Consider the following 18565-nt stretch of genomic DNA (forward strand, 5'->3'; position numbering starts at 1 on the left):
AGCTTCTTCTGCATAAGCCCCCAAACCTATTCACTGGGGGGAAGAGTGAGAAGCAGAGGTGGCCTTGATGCTGTACAAACACTGCTCAGCAACAGCTAAAACATTACTGTGTGGTACCAGCATTGTTTTGGTCACTGATCTAAAATGCAGCACCATACCAACTGCGATGAAGAAAATTAACTCCATCCCATCCAGACCAGAACAGATATTCAGAGAATAGAAGATTTGTACTGACATTTTAGAATGTCTTCCTCTGTGTGCTGTTTCAGATTTTCTTGCAGCATAATGGTAATTGGATTATTCTTCACCAGATACAAAGATAAAATGTTTTCTGAATAAATCTCCAAAATCTCAACTGTTTTCTGATAAACGTTCATGTGTGTAAGAACCTGGAACTCCCGAAAGAGCTAAAAAAGGAAAAAAAAAAAAGTATTATTGCAATCCTCAAAATCAAAACTAAAAACAAAATAAAATGCATGCTTTGAAGACAAGGTAAGACTAGCTCAGTAAAATAAGATCTATAAACTGGATGAGGTGATAGTTTAATTTCTTTCCAAAACAGGGAAGAAGTACATCAAGTATCAACAAAGTACTTCCAATAACTCACTGCTGTTGTGTGTGGCATATTTAACTGGTGAGTCTTTTAAAGTGGTGTTAGCAGTAAAAATACAATAGATTAAACAGAAGAACGTTGATGAATATTTCACTAGAAACATCCAGTAAGATACATGCCCACAGTTGTATCACACTTATAATATTAAACTCAATGCCATTATTAAGTATAGATCTGTTACCTGATAAGGGCATCTTAAGAAAGGAAATAGTCTAAGAATGTCTTGTAAAGGTGCCTTATCAGTGATCATCTTCCTTCGTATTTGTATTGTTGCATTCATTCTGTCATTCACTTCTTTCCAGTTTCTCTGAGTTTTCATATATTCTTGCTTCAGCCAGTTAATGTTCGCATACATTGCATCACCTTCAAGATAAGCAGGATCATCCTATCAACAAATGAAGGAGAGAATTGTAACAAATCTGCTATCCTTTTTATCTGATGTGGGACCTGTGTGATTTGATGTCAGTCCACACTGGAGACTACATGAAAGTGTTGTAAAGCTCAGCGGAAAGGACCTGTAATGTGGCTTAAGTACTGGCTCTGCAGATTCACCCTCATGCTCTAATAGCTGTATTAAGATCTATTTTCATATAGTAATAGAGCTACCAGCCAGGTCTCCCAAGCTCAAATTACATATTAGAGGAGATTCATGAGATTCCTGTGCCTGTGCTTGGTTTGCCTAATTGTGATTTATTGGAAATTAGAAGGCATTTCTAATGATGTCTCAGTGTTACTCCTTTAGCAATATCAGCTCTATATTGCCAAGAGAAAAAGTATTTTCTTCTTACTCATACAAACTTCCACATTCACGCAACTGAAGTATTTACCCAAGGAGACCAGAAGAACTAAGAGAAAGAAAATCCTTAATGGAAACCATTAGTTGATTAGTTTGACAGTTAATGTTACTTCATACTTGAAGATATAATTAATGATTTTCCTCAAAATTATCAATATTGTCTCTGCTGTAATTCCACAAACAGTAATTACTCAGAAGAGGGATGGCTATCCAAAGCAGTGCATCTGTGGTTGTAGCCTGAGGCTGTTTAGTTTCTATCAGAGGAAGCAGTGAATTTGTCCATCAAAACAAGCTGAGAAAACATACAGTTGCATTGTTAGTATGATTACCACTCTCAAGCTGCTTTTACACTGGCTTTTCCCAAAAGCACTGTCACTGACGCAGCTGTCATCTATGCCAGTGGTGGCCTGTGGGCCAGAGCCAATACAAGTTGAGACACCTGATTTTGTTTCCCAGAACATTTAAGACAGAACTGCAAAACATACAGCATTCAAAACTGCTCTCTATGTGCAATTTAATTTTCTGGTTAACACCCTTTTTTAAATTGGACATATGGAATTTCAAAAATAGGATGCACAAGATATACAAGTAAAAAATTGTCTCCCTCCGACTATATATCCATGGATTTCAATAGCCATTGTTATCAGGGAAGAAAACAGCTCTGAATGCGGGACAGTTTACTACCATAACCCCTACATCTACTCCCCTGGCCCTTGATAGGATGGTGTTGTATCAGCACAGTCTGCTCTCTTTTTAATAGTGTATTTTAGATTTAATTGAATAGTAACATTGGTTTGTGAGCAGCCTGACTGGGCATTCCTGTCCTCTTCCTCACTGCCCAGGAGCAGAGGTAGCGGGTCAGATGATTTGGTCCCGTACCCTCCTCTAAGTGGCTGAGGGGATAGCAGTGTAGTCGCACTTCCCCTGAGCCCTGTCAAGATTCCACTGAACTGGGGCCCATGGACTTCCAGTGGATATGTTGTCATATTTCATAGCCTCCTGTAATTTTTTTCTCCCATAATTTCTTCCACTCACTTTTCCAATCCAGATAAAATTGCACCTTTCACAGCATTCTACATTATGCTCAGCAGCTTAACTATTGCACTGTCAGAAGAAATGTCTTTTGTTTTCTCTGACTACTCCTTGCTTATCATACTGGATTCAATATCTGTTCACCTGTAATTTTGTAGATACATCATATTCCATCCTCAATAACCTCTTTTCAAGCCGACTGCCCTAAGTTATCTAATCATTCTATCATCATACTATCATCACAGTACAAAAGCTGTTCTGCACTTTCCACTATCCCTGTTAACATCTTTCCATATTTTCTAATTTCACTACTGTCTTCATAAGAAGGGCACAGTAGAACTTAAAATATTAGTTGAGTTGCTGGGATACCACAGGTGCATACAGTGGAATAATGCTCTCTCTTTTGTTTTTTCCTTAAATAACTCTGAGCAATCAATATACTTCTTTAGATAGCTGCTTAGCATTGTGCCAAATTTTCTTTAGCATGATATAAAAATATCATGTGAATGGTAATAATAAGCTCAGAGTCCATCACTGTAAATGTTGTTAGAATTGTGTTTTCTCCTTGTGCTTTGTTGTAGATCTATTTGCACTGAGTTTTGTCTTCTGTTTTTCTGCCCTGTTAACTCAGTAGCATGGGGTCTTTCTGATGCTCTTCAGTCAGCCTTTGTCTTTACTACCCTTAGTTGCATCAGCAAATGTGGTCAGCCAACTATTGTCCTTTTTCCATATCACTTAGAAATATATTGAACTGCATAAACTAAGTATTAACATTATCTTCCACTGTAAAAACTATTTCTGCCTAGCTCCTGCTTATTCCCTCAGATTATATTTTCTAAGAGCATTTGAAAAAAAAAAATGTGAAATCTCTTCTGAAGTTAATATAAACTTTATCAGATGGATTTCTGATGACCTCAGGGTAGTTGAATACTTCAGAGAACGAGTAAATTTATGAAGCATGACTTCTGTTTACAGAAACTTCATTAATTCTTTCCCAATTTATTCATCTCTTGGCTCTGCATTATAGTTCTTGCCAATCTCACCTGCAAAGATAGCAAGTTTATTGGTCAATATGTTCCCTTGATCTCCCCTGAAACTCTGGAAACTGGCATCAAATCAGCTACCTCCAATTTTCCAGTGTCATTTTTCATGAGAGAGGTTGCACATCCCAGTTGGAAGTTTAGCTATTTTATCCTTGTACAAATCTAAGTTTTTTCACAAATAACCTTGAGTCCTGTGAATTTGTTACAGCTCATTTTAGTGCCTTATTATGTAACCTCTTGACTGACATATCAATCTAAGACATATGCCTTGAAGTTGCCTAAAAAGTGCTCCCAGTAACATGATCTCCCGAACTCTACTTCTGAGAATCCTTGCAAAGCCTGTTTTTTTTTCTGGTAAGTCTTTATATTCTGTGAGCGCTCCTGTACCTGGAAAACGCAGAATTACGTTTATGGTTTTTACTCTGGACAAGAGCCGTTTTGAAGTCTCTGACTCCAAACAGCTCTGATACTACTGACTTCTACTGATACCTCTCTGATACTACTGCTTCCAAGCCTGCTGCAGGTCTGCAGCACAAGAGCTCATTTCTGGAGCAGCAGTCACCTTCAGACACTGGCTTGCAGCGGCAGGAGAGCAGCATAAACTCAACCCCGTGTGCTAAAACCATAAGCAAGTGGACTCTGTTGCTCAGGAACAAACACTAAGGAGAACAAGTTGTGACCTTTACTCCAGCTTATCTCCATCCCCCTCGTCAAGGCAAACAGAGTTGATGGACTTTCCATGTAGTCAGCTCGGTCCTCGAGAATGAGTTTAGTCAATGACATTATTAATTAGCTAAATGATTCCAAATGACATCAGTGGTAAGCTACCCATAGAAATATGGCTGTGGTCTAAGGAAGAATTGCTATCATTACCTACTAGGAAAAAGCACGTTGGAAAGCCAAACCTTGTTGTGTAAACCTTCCATTACAAGTAACACGAGCAGAGGTGAGTGGTTTTCTTCCAGTGTTCTGCCTGCTTACAGCAATCGCCATCTGTAACCTTTTCATATTTTTAGGCTGCACTCCTAGGCTGAAGAAAACTATTGGTGGTTCTAACCTTTACCTCATTAACATACCTTCTTTAAACTAGTAAACCGTATAATAGATACGCATACCCAGAAAAAGAAGCACACTTCAGTCAAATAATAGAGCTTCAGAAATCTACCAAGTCTGTGCTAGCACCATTTGGATACAAATTAGTAAGTTTTCTACTAGCCTTAGTGCCATCACTATTTCAGAGATTACTTCTTGTTTAATTACAGTAGAAATAAAACAAGTAAACTTTATGTATCTAAAGGATGTGCAACGGTAAGTATGAAGTAAAACACTTGTTGGGTGCAGAATGCTTCTTTCAATGAAAGAGCAAGTGAATACTGAGTTGTGGGTCAGCATTAGTGACCAAAGTTGCTATGACTTTGGGGCCTCTATATACAGTGACAGGTCTGTGCCTTTTATATCTAAGCACTTAATTTCATTTTTGCCTCTGGACAACTTCATTGCAAGTATGGAATTATACAAACAATATAATGTAGTATACAGTGCTACGTAATTATAATTAGTTGGTAATTGGGAGGATAGATTTACTGCATCATTGCATGTTTCTAATTCTAATTGATTTAGTACAAGCAGTGCACGTTTATCAGTCAAGAACAGAACAGAGCAATGGACCTCACGGGTACATTAAACCTAATGGCAGTGACTGCCTTTAGTAGAACCACCTTGGAATTAGAGAACAGCAAACTTAGATGTTTGTGGATGAGTAGTTGTTTTTACAGTCAGCCTAGCTGAAAATCTAAAGGGAGAAAGTGTTCTCATTTATGTTGATCATTATTTCTAAGCATGGTTTCATTCAACTAAAATCTGAGGGTTTTTGATTAAGCAGGAAAGTTTGACTTCACTTGAATTAAACACAAATAATTTCTGACTTTAGGATTTATTAGATTCAAACATGAAAATAAGTTTTGGCTTTATTAAAAAATATATAAAATACCATGTTTGCCTCAAAATGTATTTTACGCATACATTGTTTTATAACTGAACTCCCATCATCTTCAAACCTTGTTCCTATTTTTCAAATTTTTTTTCTAGAAAAGTACAATAAATGAACATTAACTGAGAAACTTGAATGTGGGATTCACTTAGATTGTTTCCTTTTTTCCTTTTAGGTTTTAATTTGTGGACAAGTTGATTTTTAAGAGAAGCAGAAAGATAATTGAAAGGTGACTTTCTTTGAGGGGAAAGAAATTATCTCAGTAGGACACCATTTTGCAACCTATTTTAAATTTTATTGGAGAATTATTTCAAGTGCTATATAAAATCTTTTATAGTTAACTGTGACATTGGCGGTATGAGCAGGAACAAACTGGATTTAGAAAGCTGGCTACTGAACTGGTATTTCAGCCTATCACTTTCAAACTTAGGGAAGACTCTAGATCTTCTCCACTTTAACTATCAAAGCAAAAAAGCTCATTGCAGTATGAAAATATTACAGTAAAATTGTAACAATAACTTCAATCCTCGGTTACTTCAATACATTGTGGAAAAACATTCCCATCTAGACTGAAGCCAGATCTGCATTAAAGATACATTATTTCAATGTCTGAAAAAAAAAAAAAAAAAAGACAAAGCTAACAGTTCAGTATGTTTACAGTAGGGAACTAAAAAAAATAGCTTCTCCCATTGAATAAAGAATCCTTCCTCTGAACAGATTTTCAACCATGTCACCAGTAATATCCATTCCCCTTGCGGTGATAAAAAGAATGATAGTTGGTGGTCTTTAACTTATTTTTATTTTTCCTACATGGAATTTTGTCTTAATGGTAATGTGCATATTGAATAATGTGAATAATTTCCTTTCTTTTTAAGTACTAAGGATTAAATTTAAAAAAATAATCTTTCTGGAACAAACATGAGAAATTACCTCAATACCTTTAAAAAAAAGAGTTGCTTTTTCATCACAAGCACATGAGAAATACTGTGGAATAGAGAAAGATGTCAAAAGTATGCAGAAAGGAAGATAATGAGGTATAAGAGGATATCTAACACTTGTCCATCAGTGTAGCCTAGACCTTGCCTGAGGAATGGTCCTGCCATCCCATCCCTCTTCAAGTTTCCCAGAGTTTCCCCTCTTCGAGTCAGTGGGAACCTCTCCAGACTGCCACAATTTCTCAAATATGATTGATAGAGGCTTAGCAACTACCTCCACCAGTTCCGTCAGGACCTGGCAGATGCATCTCATCAGGTCCCCTAGATGTTTTTGATGGATCTTGTTGTTTTTTTCCCCAAGATATAGCTAGAAATTCTTGTAAAAAGAGCAGCCAGATTCTTGTAAAAAGCCCCAGCTAGTACTCTGCAGCACTTTATTAGTGTCCCAGACAATGAAGTGAAGCTCCTATTTCTCTTTGGGGAAGGAGGGAGGGAGCAATTCTAATGCATGAAGTACAACACAACGTCTAAGTTTTCTGTTATTGTAGAAAGCCAGTACCATAAATCCTAAAAGTCATTAATGTCAACTCCAAAGTAACATGACTACCTAATCAGAGTGATGAAAACTCCTCTGGTGAGGACAGCAGGCACCTCTTGCTCCTTACAAGCGTTTATACCAGTTCTTGAATGGTAAATGTAGCCTAGCTGTTGTTAATGACGATGATCAAAGTCTTTTTTTTTTCTCCTCTCCTCACCTGGGATGCTTTGGGAATATTCATTTGAGGTTCTCCACTGATTTACTTGCTGGAAAAGGTAGAAACCATTAAATGGCAATGAGAACTGCACAGGCAGGTTCCATGGTGCCAGCACTGAATGGGAGCTCCACTTTTACACCATTCTTTTATGCTTGGACCAGCTTGCTGACAAGTAGCAGTGTTGGTATAGCTATTGCATTGCCTTTCCTTATGCTGCTTTCAGTATCATGTAAGGTCCCAGCAGCAGCAGCAGCTAATATTTCCTTTGAAAATACATTTTTAAATTTCCTCACTAGACGCCAATGCATACTCCAAGACATGTCATTGCTTAGTGCATTGCTGCTGCTTAACACTTCTGGACTGCTGAGTCTATGTGCATCAGAGTTGGCATCAATGCTCAAAGTACTTATGCAAGCAAGCCTGACAGTAGCAGTTTCAGTGTCTTCTTTCTACCTAAACAAAGAATATGATGCTTGCGTACTTACACTTGTGAGGGACCATTGCCTGGAGTAATTTTTTACTCTAAGTGGGTTTTGTAACCTCTTCGGAATGAGAAATGACTTTCATAGGTAGTTACATGAGTGTAACCTGAATCCTGTGCTTTGATCTTCAAATACTGGAAAGTGGGTCTTGCTGTTTTGTCTGGAATATGTACTGACACAAGACATCATAAAAACTCTTTTATATTCTGTGTTTTTAATACCATCATTGTAAAAAACAGTCTTTTTTTTTCCCTGTGGTGACTTTCACGTTCATCATAATGATGTTTAATATAAGATATATCTTCTGAATACTAAGGCTTTTTATATGGGGAGGAATTACCAAGTAAAAAAGAAAAACAAACTAAGCTGTAATATGTCTGATTCTGAAAGGCAAGCAATAAACTGGGCAGAGCTCAGGACCCATCTTCTTGCCCCAGTGGGTGGAAGAGAACTGAGAAGGCATCACAACTGCACCACCCTTCATGTCCAAAAGCTGAACACAAAGACTACTGAAGCAGCACAGGCAGGCTGCTTTCATGCGAAATGAGCATGTAACCTACTCCAGGACCACACTGACTCTTACTCAAATGAGATATTTAATTAAAGCAAGCTCTGCTCTAATTACACATAATTACCCTTTTGAGCCAGGCAGATACTTTCAGAGCTAGACTTACATGCCAATATTAATTGCAAACTTTCAAAGCCATATAAGTCAGTCTATTTCTGACCACAGCTGCTTTCTGATTTGCAAACTGCAAAACAAACAGCATAAGTAACATGGGATAAAATTTATTTTCATCTGTCAAGGGACAACCCATACTTCACCCTTCATGTTAATTCACAGAAGGATGGGAATACTGAATGATGTTAAGAAGAGCGTGAAGCATAAGGAGGAATCTGTGTTCAAAGTTTCTCATTTGACCCTAAAGCATTTTAAAATATTGACTAAGCAATGACACAAACTATGTACACTATGTACATACATAAAAGTTGCTGCGGTAAAACCACGTTATGTCGATACAAACTTTAAATGATCATTTGTATATGCAGTTTCACATTTGGGCCGTGCATACATCCAAACACATGATTTGGAGATTTTTAGTGTTAGAAAAAAGGGGCTATTATCACTTGCTTTGCCTGTGTACAACATTCACTGCATAGATGACATCTAATTCTGTGGCTGCTAATAGCATCCCTCAGCCACATGGCTGAGCAAAGAGAGTTTTCTGCAGCTCATGCACAGGAAGTCTACACTTTGAGATACTTATGGACATCTGATTTGTTTGGTTTCATTTTTCACTTGCTGATGCTTCACACACACACATACACACACACACACCACCTTCTCCCTTTTCCCCAGGGATCTCCTACAAACTCCTACTGTCTCTGCATTCATTGAAAACTTGCTTCAAGTTCACTGCCTCCTGCAGTGGCATAATCTCATTGACAAACATGATGTTATTTGTCTTAATCACCTCAAAGAAAAGCTTACCCCTATAAAATGTCTAAAAGAGCTTCAAATATAAATCTGTACTGAGATAAAAGAAACTCCAGCTCAGAGTTGGCAACACTCATTCCTGATTACTTCTTTCATCAGAAAAGAATTTCTAGCTTGCCATGAATGTAAAGCCAGTGGGGTAAATTTCTGTGAGGCACCCCAAAATCTTAAACTTTTCCATTACCATTTGTCTCCCTGAAATCAGCCCTACGACCACTCCCAGAAGCTCAAGCAGACCCCCAGCTTCAATATCAGTCTTACAAGTGGCAACAGGTTACACACACTAAGGAAGGGTAAAGGCAAAAGACCTTCACCTTGTAAGTGGTTGGCTTCCTTCAATAATCTGCTCCCCTATGCTGGCTGGTTCGGGGACCATTTCTTACATCTAACCTTATTCAGGTACTTCATGCAAGTTAAGGCTTCCAGGCCTCATCATTTAGTCTGTCTCTGGTCACCCAGGGACTTGGACAAAACTCAGGATGCCCATCATGCAGCTTTTCTACAACCCTCCTCCTATTTAAAGCCAGGAGGCTCATCCATTCTCTCTGAACTAAGGAAACTCCAGAGAAAGTTTGACTAAGGGGAAGCCTCAGCCTTATGGCAAAAGTATTCTTACCACCTTAATCACTCTTGTGCCACATGATAGCACCAAAACACTTATGGTGCCACATGTCTCAGCTTCCACCCAGATGCCTGGTTTTCCATCTGCTCCTCTTGGCGTAGTATTTACATATTCACCACTTTCAACGTTAATGCTCATCTTTTCTGTACATGAATAATATTAGCAGATGTCCAGTTATATGAGCTTAAGTTTCTGCTGAATCCTTCCACTTCTCCCAGTCTAAGTACTGGGTAGACTAAGTGCAAAATAGTTCTTGTACTATCCCACAGACACAGAAAAGAGGTGGCTTGCTGGTACCCCCTTTATAAATTATTTTCATGATGTTATTCCCAGTTCTACTGGGTGTGGTAGACATGCCAAGTACCTGCAAACATCTACTGCTATCTTATCCCTCTTGTTGGGAGTTAGTTCTCCTTTTCACACCTAAATCCAAATTTACAGGAGTAAATGTAGCATTTACACATGTGCTTCAGAGACCCCTGCTGACTTCACAAAGAGGCTGCTGGAGGCTGTAAGAAGTTGGAGGCCTTAGAATACAGACTGTACTCTTTTTCTACGCTTCTGCTTAAGACCATATTTTTTCTAGCCTGTTAATCCATTAAAATTCAGGCAACCTAAGATATCTTTGCATAATCCCTTTGCTAACAGGCTTTTTCATACTGCATCTGGGATGGATTGAAGGAACTTGATTCAGGTGCATAGATACAGCTATTCAGTGATGCGTTGTAAGGGTATCCCAGAAATCCCTGAAAGCAGCAGATACGATATAGGACTTATGGGAGACCCACCTTGTGCTTACTGCTACATGGGATATCTGTGGGTGTCTTTATGTCTATCTTAGCTAACTTAATTTTTTGTGAAAGTGCACTTCCCAGGAACAACAGTGTTCAAAACTGACAAGTTTTCAAAACTTGAGGTTTTGGAAGGGACACTTTGCTCACCATCCTTGTGATGAATAAGTTAGTGTTCAAATCACATGCCTTCATCATGTGGAGGCCAATCATGAGCCCTAACCACGCTCTCCATCACCCTTTACTTTTTGAAAATCTTCTGGCCAAATGTGCATACCTGTTATCCATGCACACTACATGTGTCCTATTACCCTATTCCTTCTGTCTTCATCCTTCTGACTCCCCCCAGTCTAGGGCTCCTGTAGTTACATTTGGCAGAAGGTGGTTTCTCTCATGGGCTGAAGAACCACAAACCAAATTATTTCTTAGAGCAGAGGAAGGGGTTTATGGTGCCAATGTGATACTAAAAAGCAAACAAGGAGATCAGTCAAAAGAGAACAAGGAAGTCAATCACTGGATGGCTGTCTTAGTAGCATCCACACCCTGGCTGTAGAGAGGAGATTGGCTTGCCTTTCTTAGTGTGATCACCCCCTCATAAAAGTGCCTTCCTTTTGCAGCAGATCAAGATCATTAGCATTACAATGTACTCTCCCCTAGCTTACTGTAGCTCCAGGATATTCGCACAACTGTGCAAAATGACTGGGGAGGATTCTCACTCCGTAGCCAGAGGCCATGACATAGGCCATTTTATGACCTGGGCACTGCCCTTGCCCTTACTCAAGACATTTCTTGTGATGCTAGCTAGGAATATACTTTTTTTTTTTCCCCCCCATGATGAGATAGGAAGAGCAGTCAAATTTATTAGTATCATTATTACTCCTTTTATGTAAAAAAGAATGCCAGCTATACTAATTAGAAATGCCTCACTGGTAAAGAATCTTTTTATCATCTTCATACCATTAACAATTCAAGATTATACTGACACAAAACACACTGCATGGAGTTGCACCTTATGACTATTCAGAAACTAAAGCTGTGTGGCTGGTAAGTAGGTCATCCATTGGGAACAGATGTGCGCTTTCGTCTGCACTGCTTGCCAGTTGGCTTTGACCTATAATGCCCTAAGTGTCCTACTCTGCCTATCTAAGGGAGAGTGTGGACACACAAAGTGGCTAGAAATCCTTGACTAATTGTTCTCCAAAGGTCTCCTTAGCATGGAATTCATTTCCCACCCTTTTACCTTAAATAGTCCTGATGGGCTGGCTACCCATCGGCATATGGCTGGTCTGTTTCTTCAGGCTTGTAAAAGGGACGATGGCAAGGGGATCTGACTAATGATAATCTGAAAATCATTTGGTTTTGCCTGTGGTACTGACTTCTAGACCAAATATTTATTTTTTGAGGTTAAGACTTTCTGTTTAGCATTTTGAAATTATCACAAAGTAGTTAGTGCCAAGCATTAGCAGTAAGGTACCTTTAAGTACGTTCCTAAATATACAAAATGAAAAACTCCACACTACATTTGTTTAAAAGGATGCTAAACAACCATCTTGTTCAGGCGTGCACATTTGCAGTTTGTAGTGACAAAACTTGATCTCTCAGAACCAGGTGTACTTGGCTTCAATGTAGAAATGCATTTAAAACTAAGCTACGATTCCCAGTTATGTGGGATTCATTCCTAAACCTTAATGAACTCCACAAGTGTTAATCCTAACATTTATTCCTCCTTGTTTGGGATACAGGTAAAAAAGAGAAAGTTAAGGATGTTCAGGGAGAGCTCAGCATCCTCTCACCTTCTTCCAGTTTCACCCTTATCCACTTACGACATTACAGCCAGCAGGAAATGCCTAAGAGGAGGTGAGATGGAATGTGCTTCCTTCTTCAACTTCTAGAGCAAACCAGGAGTGGCCAGCAATGGCCTTGGGCAAAGCATTTAAAGGGAATGGCATTCCCAGTTTACAGTGCAGACACAGCGCACTGCAGTTAGTTATACCTTCTCTATAGGAAAAGGAAGTCTAGCACGTAGTCCCTACAGGATCACAGCAAAGCCCTTGTCAAGCAGCTGGTGTGACACAAAAACAAACAAAACCCACCCACAACCTACATTTTCCCTTTCCAAACATTAGCAGACTAATGAAGGCTGACTTAATGCATACGTGATAGGAGCCTATTGCTTCTCTTTTACCTCATGCAAGGCTGTTTATTGTTTTGCACCCAAAAAAAGGTTTCTTATATCACACATTCTGCAAACCTTTCAACTGAAACAGGAAAAAAGAGTGAACTGTTTATTCCTGCACACATTACTTAAGAAGGGATAAACAGAAATTACTAAAGCTTCTATTGAACATATACATGCTTTTTTGGGAGAAAACTACAGCTACATTAGAACACAAAGGTATGACTTATGCAGAAATGCATGAAATAAACCACTCTTGTTCTGCTAAAGACAGGCACTTATCTGGTAAAGAACAGTATGGACATAGGTGAAGTTTTACCATATTTTAATTGCAGCTCTAAGAGAAGCATGAGGTGTGTTGACAAAGCATAACTGGAACCTTAAGGTATTTATGAAAGCATGTAAACTAATTAGTGTGCTTCAAACACTTACTGGGCAATGATAGCTCTTTCTGATTTCTCTGACTAAAGGGAAACACAGCATCTGCATGAATACATTCATAAGCAACCCTGCGTATGTTGTGCATCAACACAAATAGCTCTTATATAACAAAGTGCAATGTGGCAGTAGGATATGGCAATTTTCTGTAATCTCAAACGTCATTTTGCATTCTTACTTGTACAGAGGTTTCAGCTCTTACATGTAAACCTCTATCATTTTTCACTCTAATTGGAGGTGTATAACCTAAAGCAGAATGGGAACATTGCTTTAACAAACAAACAAAACAGTTTTATATCCAATTAGTGACAGCTATAAACGACAACTAACACCAAAGCATCAAGTACTGGATTTAGCTCCATGGTTGATACTCAGCTCTCCAGAAAGGAAAAAAGTCTGGGGTCTGGCTACAGAACAAACAATCTGAGAAGAATTTAAATAGGATGAGATCACAGTGTCCTCTCCCTTGCTGGGTGGAGCCTTACTGGCAGCACAGGAGCTAAATGGCCCAGGACTCTGAAGATAAGCACCACCAATCTTACCTCTTTCTGCACTTTAATGTCATAAAGTTTCTTCTCAGCAGATGAAGATTTCCTCCTCTGTCCTCGCCTCTGGCCAAATTTGCATTTGTTCCTTAAAACTTCCTCATCATCTTCAATAGCTCTCCGCACATATTTGAAACGATCTTTAAGGGCCCGTTTCCATACCGACTGCATAATTAAAGAAATTAATAAAAATCTGTCATTCCCGGTATATTCCAAGAATTTGTCAATTCCTAAAGCAGGTTACTTTGTTTTATCTAACTTTATTTTGTATTAAAAAAAAAAAAGTTTGTCACTAAATACAAATACATTTTAAAAAGCTCATACAGTAGCATCAGCATACAGGTGGCTTCGGGACTGAAGGAAACAAGCACCTGTGATTACATGCCTCCGCATCTATTAAACAGCAGGGCTACTGGCACCTGCGCAGTTCCTCAAGGACCACAGTAATTCAATCTAAGGGTTAGATGTATCCAATATCACCAGGGCTGTCAGTAAAAGTTCACTTTCCTTTTCCACCTCTTACTTTTGGATACTCGCTGCATGACATGAGGTCAAAAAAAAAATATGTGGTGAAACAGATTAGCCCACAGATGCCACAGAAAACTAATGTTTTTGACTAGTTTATTTTTCCCTACCTCAGCACCTGACTGGTTGTGCAGCTGTGTGATGATTATACCTAACACAAGGGTTAGGTATAGACACAGTCTACAGGAAAAGACACAGTGAGAATCTTCCTTTTGAAGGGAGCCTGCAGTAACATTGTGTCAAACATATTATTAAACTGAACTTAGAGCTGTTGAAGTAAGAGGGTCTGCTAAGTAGGTCCTGGTGTCTGTGAGTTGCCTCACAGGGTGTAAATTCCAGCTTCAAGGCAGTTCTACAAGCGGATGCAGTCCCTGCCTAATGGAACCACTCATCAGAACCAACAGCTGGAGTTTATGTGCTCCCTGCTTATTTTGCACTTGTGTCTTTTTCACTTGGAAACAGAAAAACGAGGCTGCTTGCTGCTTCTGAGAGCTGGATGGTTGGCAACTTCCATGACTTCCTTATGGACAGACAGCTGCCCAGCTGCAGTCCCAGCTGGGTGTCCCACAGCAGGACACAGCAGTGCTAACTACTGACATGCAGGGACGAAGTTACAAAGCAAAGGCTGTTAGACATTTCTGCAAGCAAAGCCTGCTACCACGAGTAATGAAAATGTTTCAAGGATCTGGCAAAACAACTGATTATTTTGGTTATTGATTTTTTTTGTTTGTTTGTTTTCCTTTTCAAGGCAGGGAAAAAAACAACAACAACAAAAAAGTGATAGGATGTGGCAAGAGAAATTCAGATAGTCATTTCATTCTCTGAAATTGACTCCAAGTTGAACCTATACTTACTGACACACTAAAACCAGAATAAATAAGTACTCCAAGCTCCTTACCAAAGAGGTGTTTTCTATTAAGCAAGGTTAAGTCTACTTCTACTAAATTCTATTTTACACCAAGTACTACAGTATCTTTCTTTGCAGCAGGAGTCTGACATGCCAGTCTTTCTCCACCATGGACTGGTGAAAAAAATCACAGCAGCACATCTATGGGATCTGAGCCCTATGGTTTTTACCTCAGCTTTTCATTGGCAGACCAAGGCAGAAGTGCCATTTCTGACAGGACACTTTCTGCCACCCACATATGGGCTTTCACAGAAAGTATCCTCTCACCATCAGCTACAATTAAACATCTGAGAACTGGAAAGCAAATAAACCCACCGGTATTTGTATTATGAAACTTCTGACTTCGGAATCTGGCAGAACAGAAGCCGTGTCCTCACCAACCTAAACTTAATGACTAGAAATAGAGCACAACAGGTCTTCTCACCACATGTATTTACAGCTTCAAGTTGAGTATTATGACCCAGAAGTACTCTCAAAACCTGTAAGGTGTCTACATGCCTTGGAAACCCCACTTGGTGTGGGCCTGAACCATTCATTAAGGCTCTTGAATGCTCTTCTAATTCTGACCCTATGCATTTACAATTTGATGCAAATACACCAAAATCATATGCCTAGCTAAATTTATTTGGAACATATTTATTTTAAGACTGATTAAAAGCAAACAAAAACTTAGTGTAATGCTTCTCTGAAACATTCAACAGGATATTTTAAGATATTTTAAAACATGATTATCTCAGACAGTATTAACAGCTGACAAATTAAATATTCTCTTATGTGATGTTTGTGCTGTTTTGTCTTTTGAAAGCCTTTGTTAAGCTGGGAGATATTTTAGTTTGCTCTTCCATATAAGTGCTTTAAATATCTCACAAAGTTCAAAACATTCAGGGGTTTCAGCCTCCTGTCCTCAGATAAGTCAAGAGTTTTAACTAAATCTATTTCTGTAATAGGATTCTCATAAGGCCCTTCTCACATACCTATTTCATGAGCTGGACTGCCAAGACATATTTATGTGGTTTCCCTAACAGGTAACATTTTCTAAAAAGGATATTTTTGTTGCATTTGTGAGCCAATAATTTTATTTTCTATGAATACCAGAGGGGAAAAAAAGAGTAACAGGAAGATTTACCGTGCTTATAAGGGAGTACAAGGATTAGTTTGTGTGTATCTGACATGGGAGGGAATGGATTACACGCAGATTAAAAACAGTAATTTACTAGAGAATAATCATTTTGCATGCAGCAGTTGCATAATCGAGCGTGTCAGCAATGTGATCCTGGGTTTCACCAGGATCACAGCACTGCTGAACTCCAGGGAATGTCTTATACAGGAGCAAGGATTTACTAGCCCCCTTCTGCCTTCATAATAAAAGCAGTTCTAGAAACTGTACAATTTCAACATGAAATAAAATCAGTGACTCCTTCCAAACTGTTGTTTGCAACCCTTGTAAAATGAATAACATAAATAAAATAATATCTTGCAGGAGGTCAAGAAAGTATCATACCAATTTTCTTCTGACTGCTGCAATTATGAACCTGGTTTTGTATATTAAAGCCTATTTTTCCTGTAACTACTTGAAAATATTGCTTTGGTTATATTATAGATCACAAATCCAGTAATTTAATCTCATGACTAAATAGAAACTATCTTTATTTAATTTTTAATTGTTAGTGTGTTACTTTAGGGTAACATTGTTTTTTGAGTAGAAGGAAACGTGGAAAAAATTCCTTCAGCAACCACTTTAAAGCACTTCTTTCCAAAAGCAAATCTTGGAAGGGGTAGAGAAATTAATTTCATTCCAAGTGCTTGACAGAGCTCTTCAGTGTGTTTTGTCTTTGTTATTTATTTATTTATTGTGCTGTGAAAAAAATTATCAGGAATCCTAAATAATTCCTGCTTCTTAAGTGATGTAGTAAATAGCCTTCTTTTTAAATTTATAGCACATAGGTAGCTTATTGTTAATCTTATTTTTAAGCTTACTCTTTTAGGATCATGATCTTCCAGACTATATTACATTTGATATCCTTTTCAAAAGGGCCTACAGCACAAAAGGATATTTTTCCCCTACTGCAAAGTTAAATGAGAAATCATAACCAAGAAAACAGAATTATGGATAACCTACTAATAAATCTTTAAACATTAAACCTTTAACTAAAACCTGTCTCATTGCAGCAGGATGAGATTTATAATATTAGACTCAGTTTCTGCATTATGGAGACTTTTTTTTTTTTTTTGCATTACTTGCTTTAAATAATTTGGAGTTGCAAACAAAACATATCCAGTATTATGAAAAAATTGAATACTCAAAGAGTTTTGCAGATAAATTTGTTCCTGTCATGAAAATGCAGCTTTATTGGCATGAATTTAGGCTCTTCTATGTACATTGCTCTACATTTTACAGCCAATTTTACCCCTTTCCAAATTCCTAATCTATTTCATTTCCATGAAAGTGTTGCAACAAAATTGCTGACATTTCCAGTTTGAAATTTTTCATTACAAGTTCTGTATCCTTGGATTTTATGTTTTTTGTCAGAAGAAAAAGCTAGTTTTAGAACATCAAGATATCTCAAGGGGAGAAGTTTCCATTTTCTCAGTCAAAGCACAACTGCCTGCTGCTGCCCACCCATGACATGAAGATATGCACATAATTGCAAAGAAGAACCCAGAACAGTTTCTACTGCATCATTCCAGCAACTGAGACGCATCCATTTCTGGTGAAGGGCTCCAAACTGTTCTGTTTAAGACTTAAAAATAACAACCTGACCCAGCAAACTTTCTCAGTGTATGGCATTAAGAACTACCACAGCCTCTTGCACACCCCAGCAGATGCTGCAGCCACACTTACAGAGCCTGCTTTCCAGAAGTACTTCCTCCAGCCCAAAGGGTAAGCACTTTGGATCCTCTTAAGCATGACTTTAGAGTTTAACTGAATCTATGAGCTGGGACATACCACAGCAATAAATATAGGACAGTAAATTAATCTAATTAACAATAGTGAGGGAACACTAGAATGTAATTACTCCAGAGTATGTTCAGTTTCTTTAGAAAAAAAAAGTGCATGCAACTTCCCCCCCCACCCCCCACCCCTATAACTTTATCAAGAAATTAGAAGTCAGAATATTTGACAACGTGCTTGTCAGTATTCTGAATTAACTCAAAGAACTTTATTAATCTACTGGCCCTGGAAACAGGTATTCCCAGAGGCCTGCCTGGCTGAATTGCTATGGTTGGTGTCCCTTTATCCAGCCTTACAACACCCCAAAAGGTGGGGTTGGGTTTGCCCTATCAAGCCCAGACATCAATGCACAGCTCCCTTTGTAGTCCTTGGAACAAGAACTTGCACAGTGTGATTCCTCTCTTCCTAATGTAGGAACTTAAAACATTACATAAGTTGCATCTCCTGAGGTTTAATACTATAGC

At 38.5% G+C, this 18565-nt stretch overlaps 1 protein-coding gene across 5 annotated transcripts in view; it reads right to left on the bottom strand.

Moving 5' to 3' along the window:
- The window catches only part of SAMD3 (sterile alpha motif domain containing 3), a 35468-nt gene that overhangs the window by 1221 nt on the left and 15682 nt on the right, over positions 1-18565 (bottom strand). For all 5 annotated transcript variants that reach the window (XM_083832555.1, XM_083832554.1, XM_083832553.1 and 2 more), the window contains exons 7-9: positions 13714-13881; positions 795-998; positions 236-407 (exon numbers count right to left, since the gene is read on the bottom strand). In XM_083832555.1, coding sequence (XP_083688681.1) covers positions 236-407; positions 795-998; positions 13714-13881 — 544 coding nt within the window. The remainder of the gene's footprint in view (positions 1-235; positions 408-794; positions 999-13713; positions 13882-18565) is intronic.

The sequence above is a fragment of the Anser anser genome (genome assembly GCF_964211835.1).
Source record: "Anser anser genome assembly, chromosome: 3".
Lineage (NCBI taxonomy): Eukaryota > Metazoa > Chordata > Aves > Anseriformes > Anatidae > Anser > Anser anser.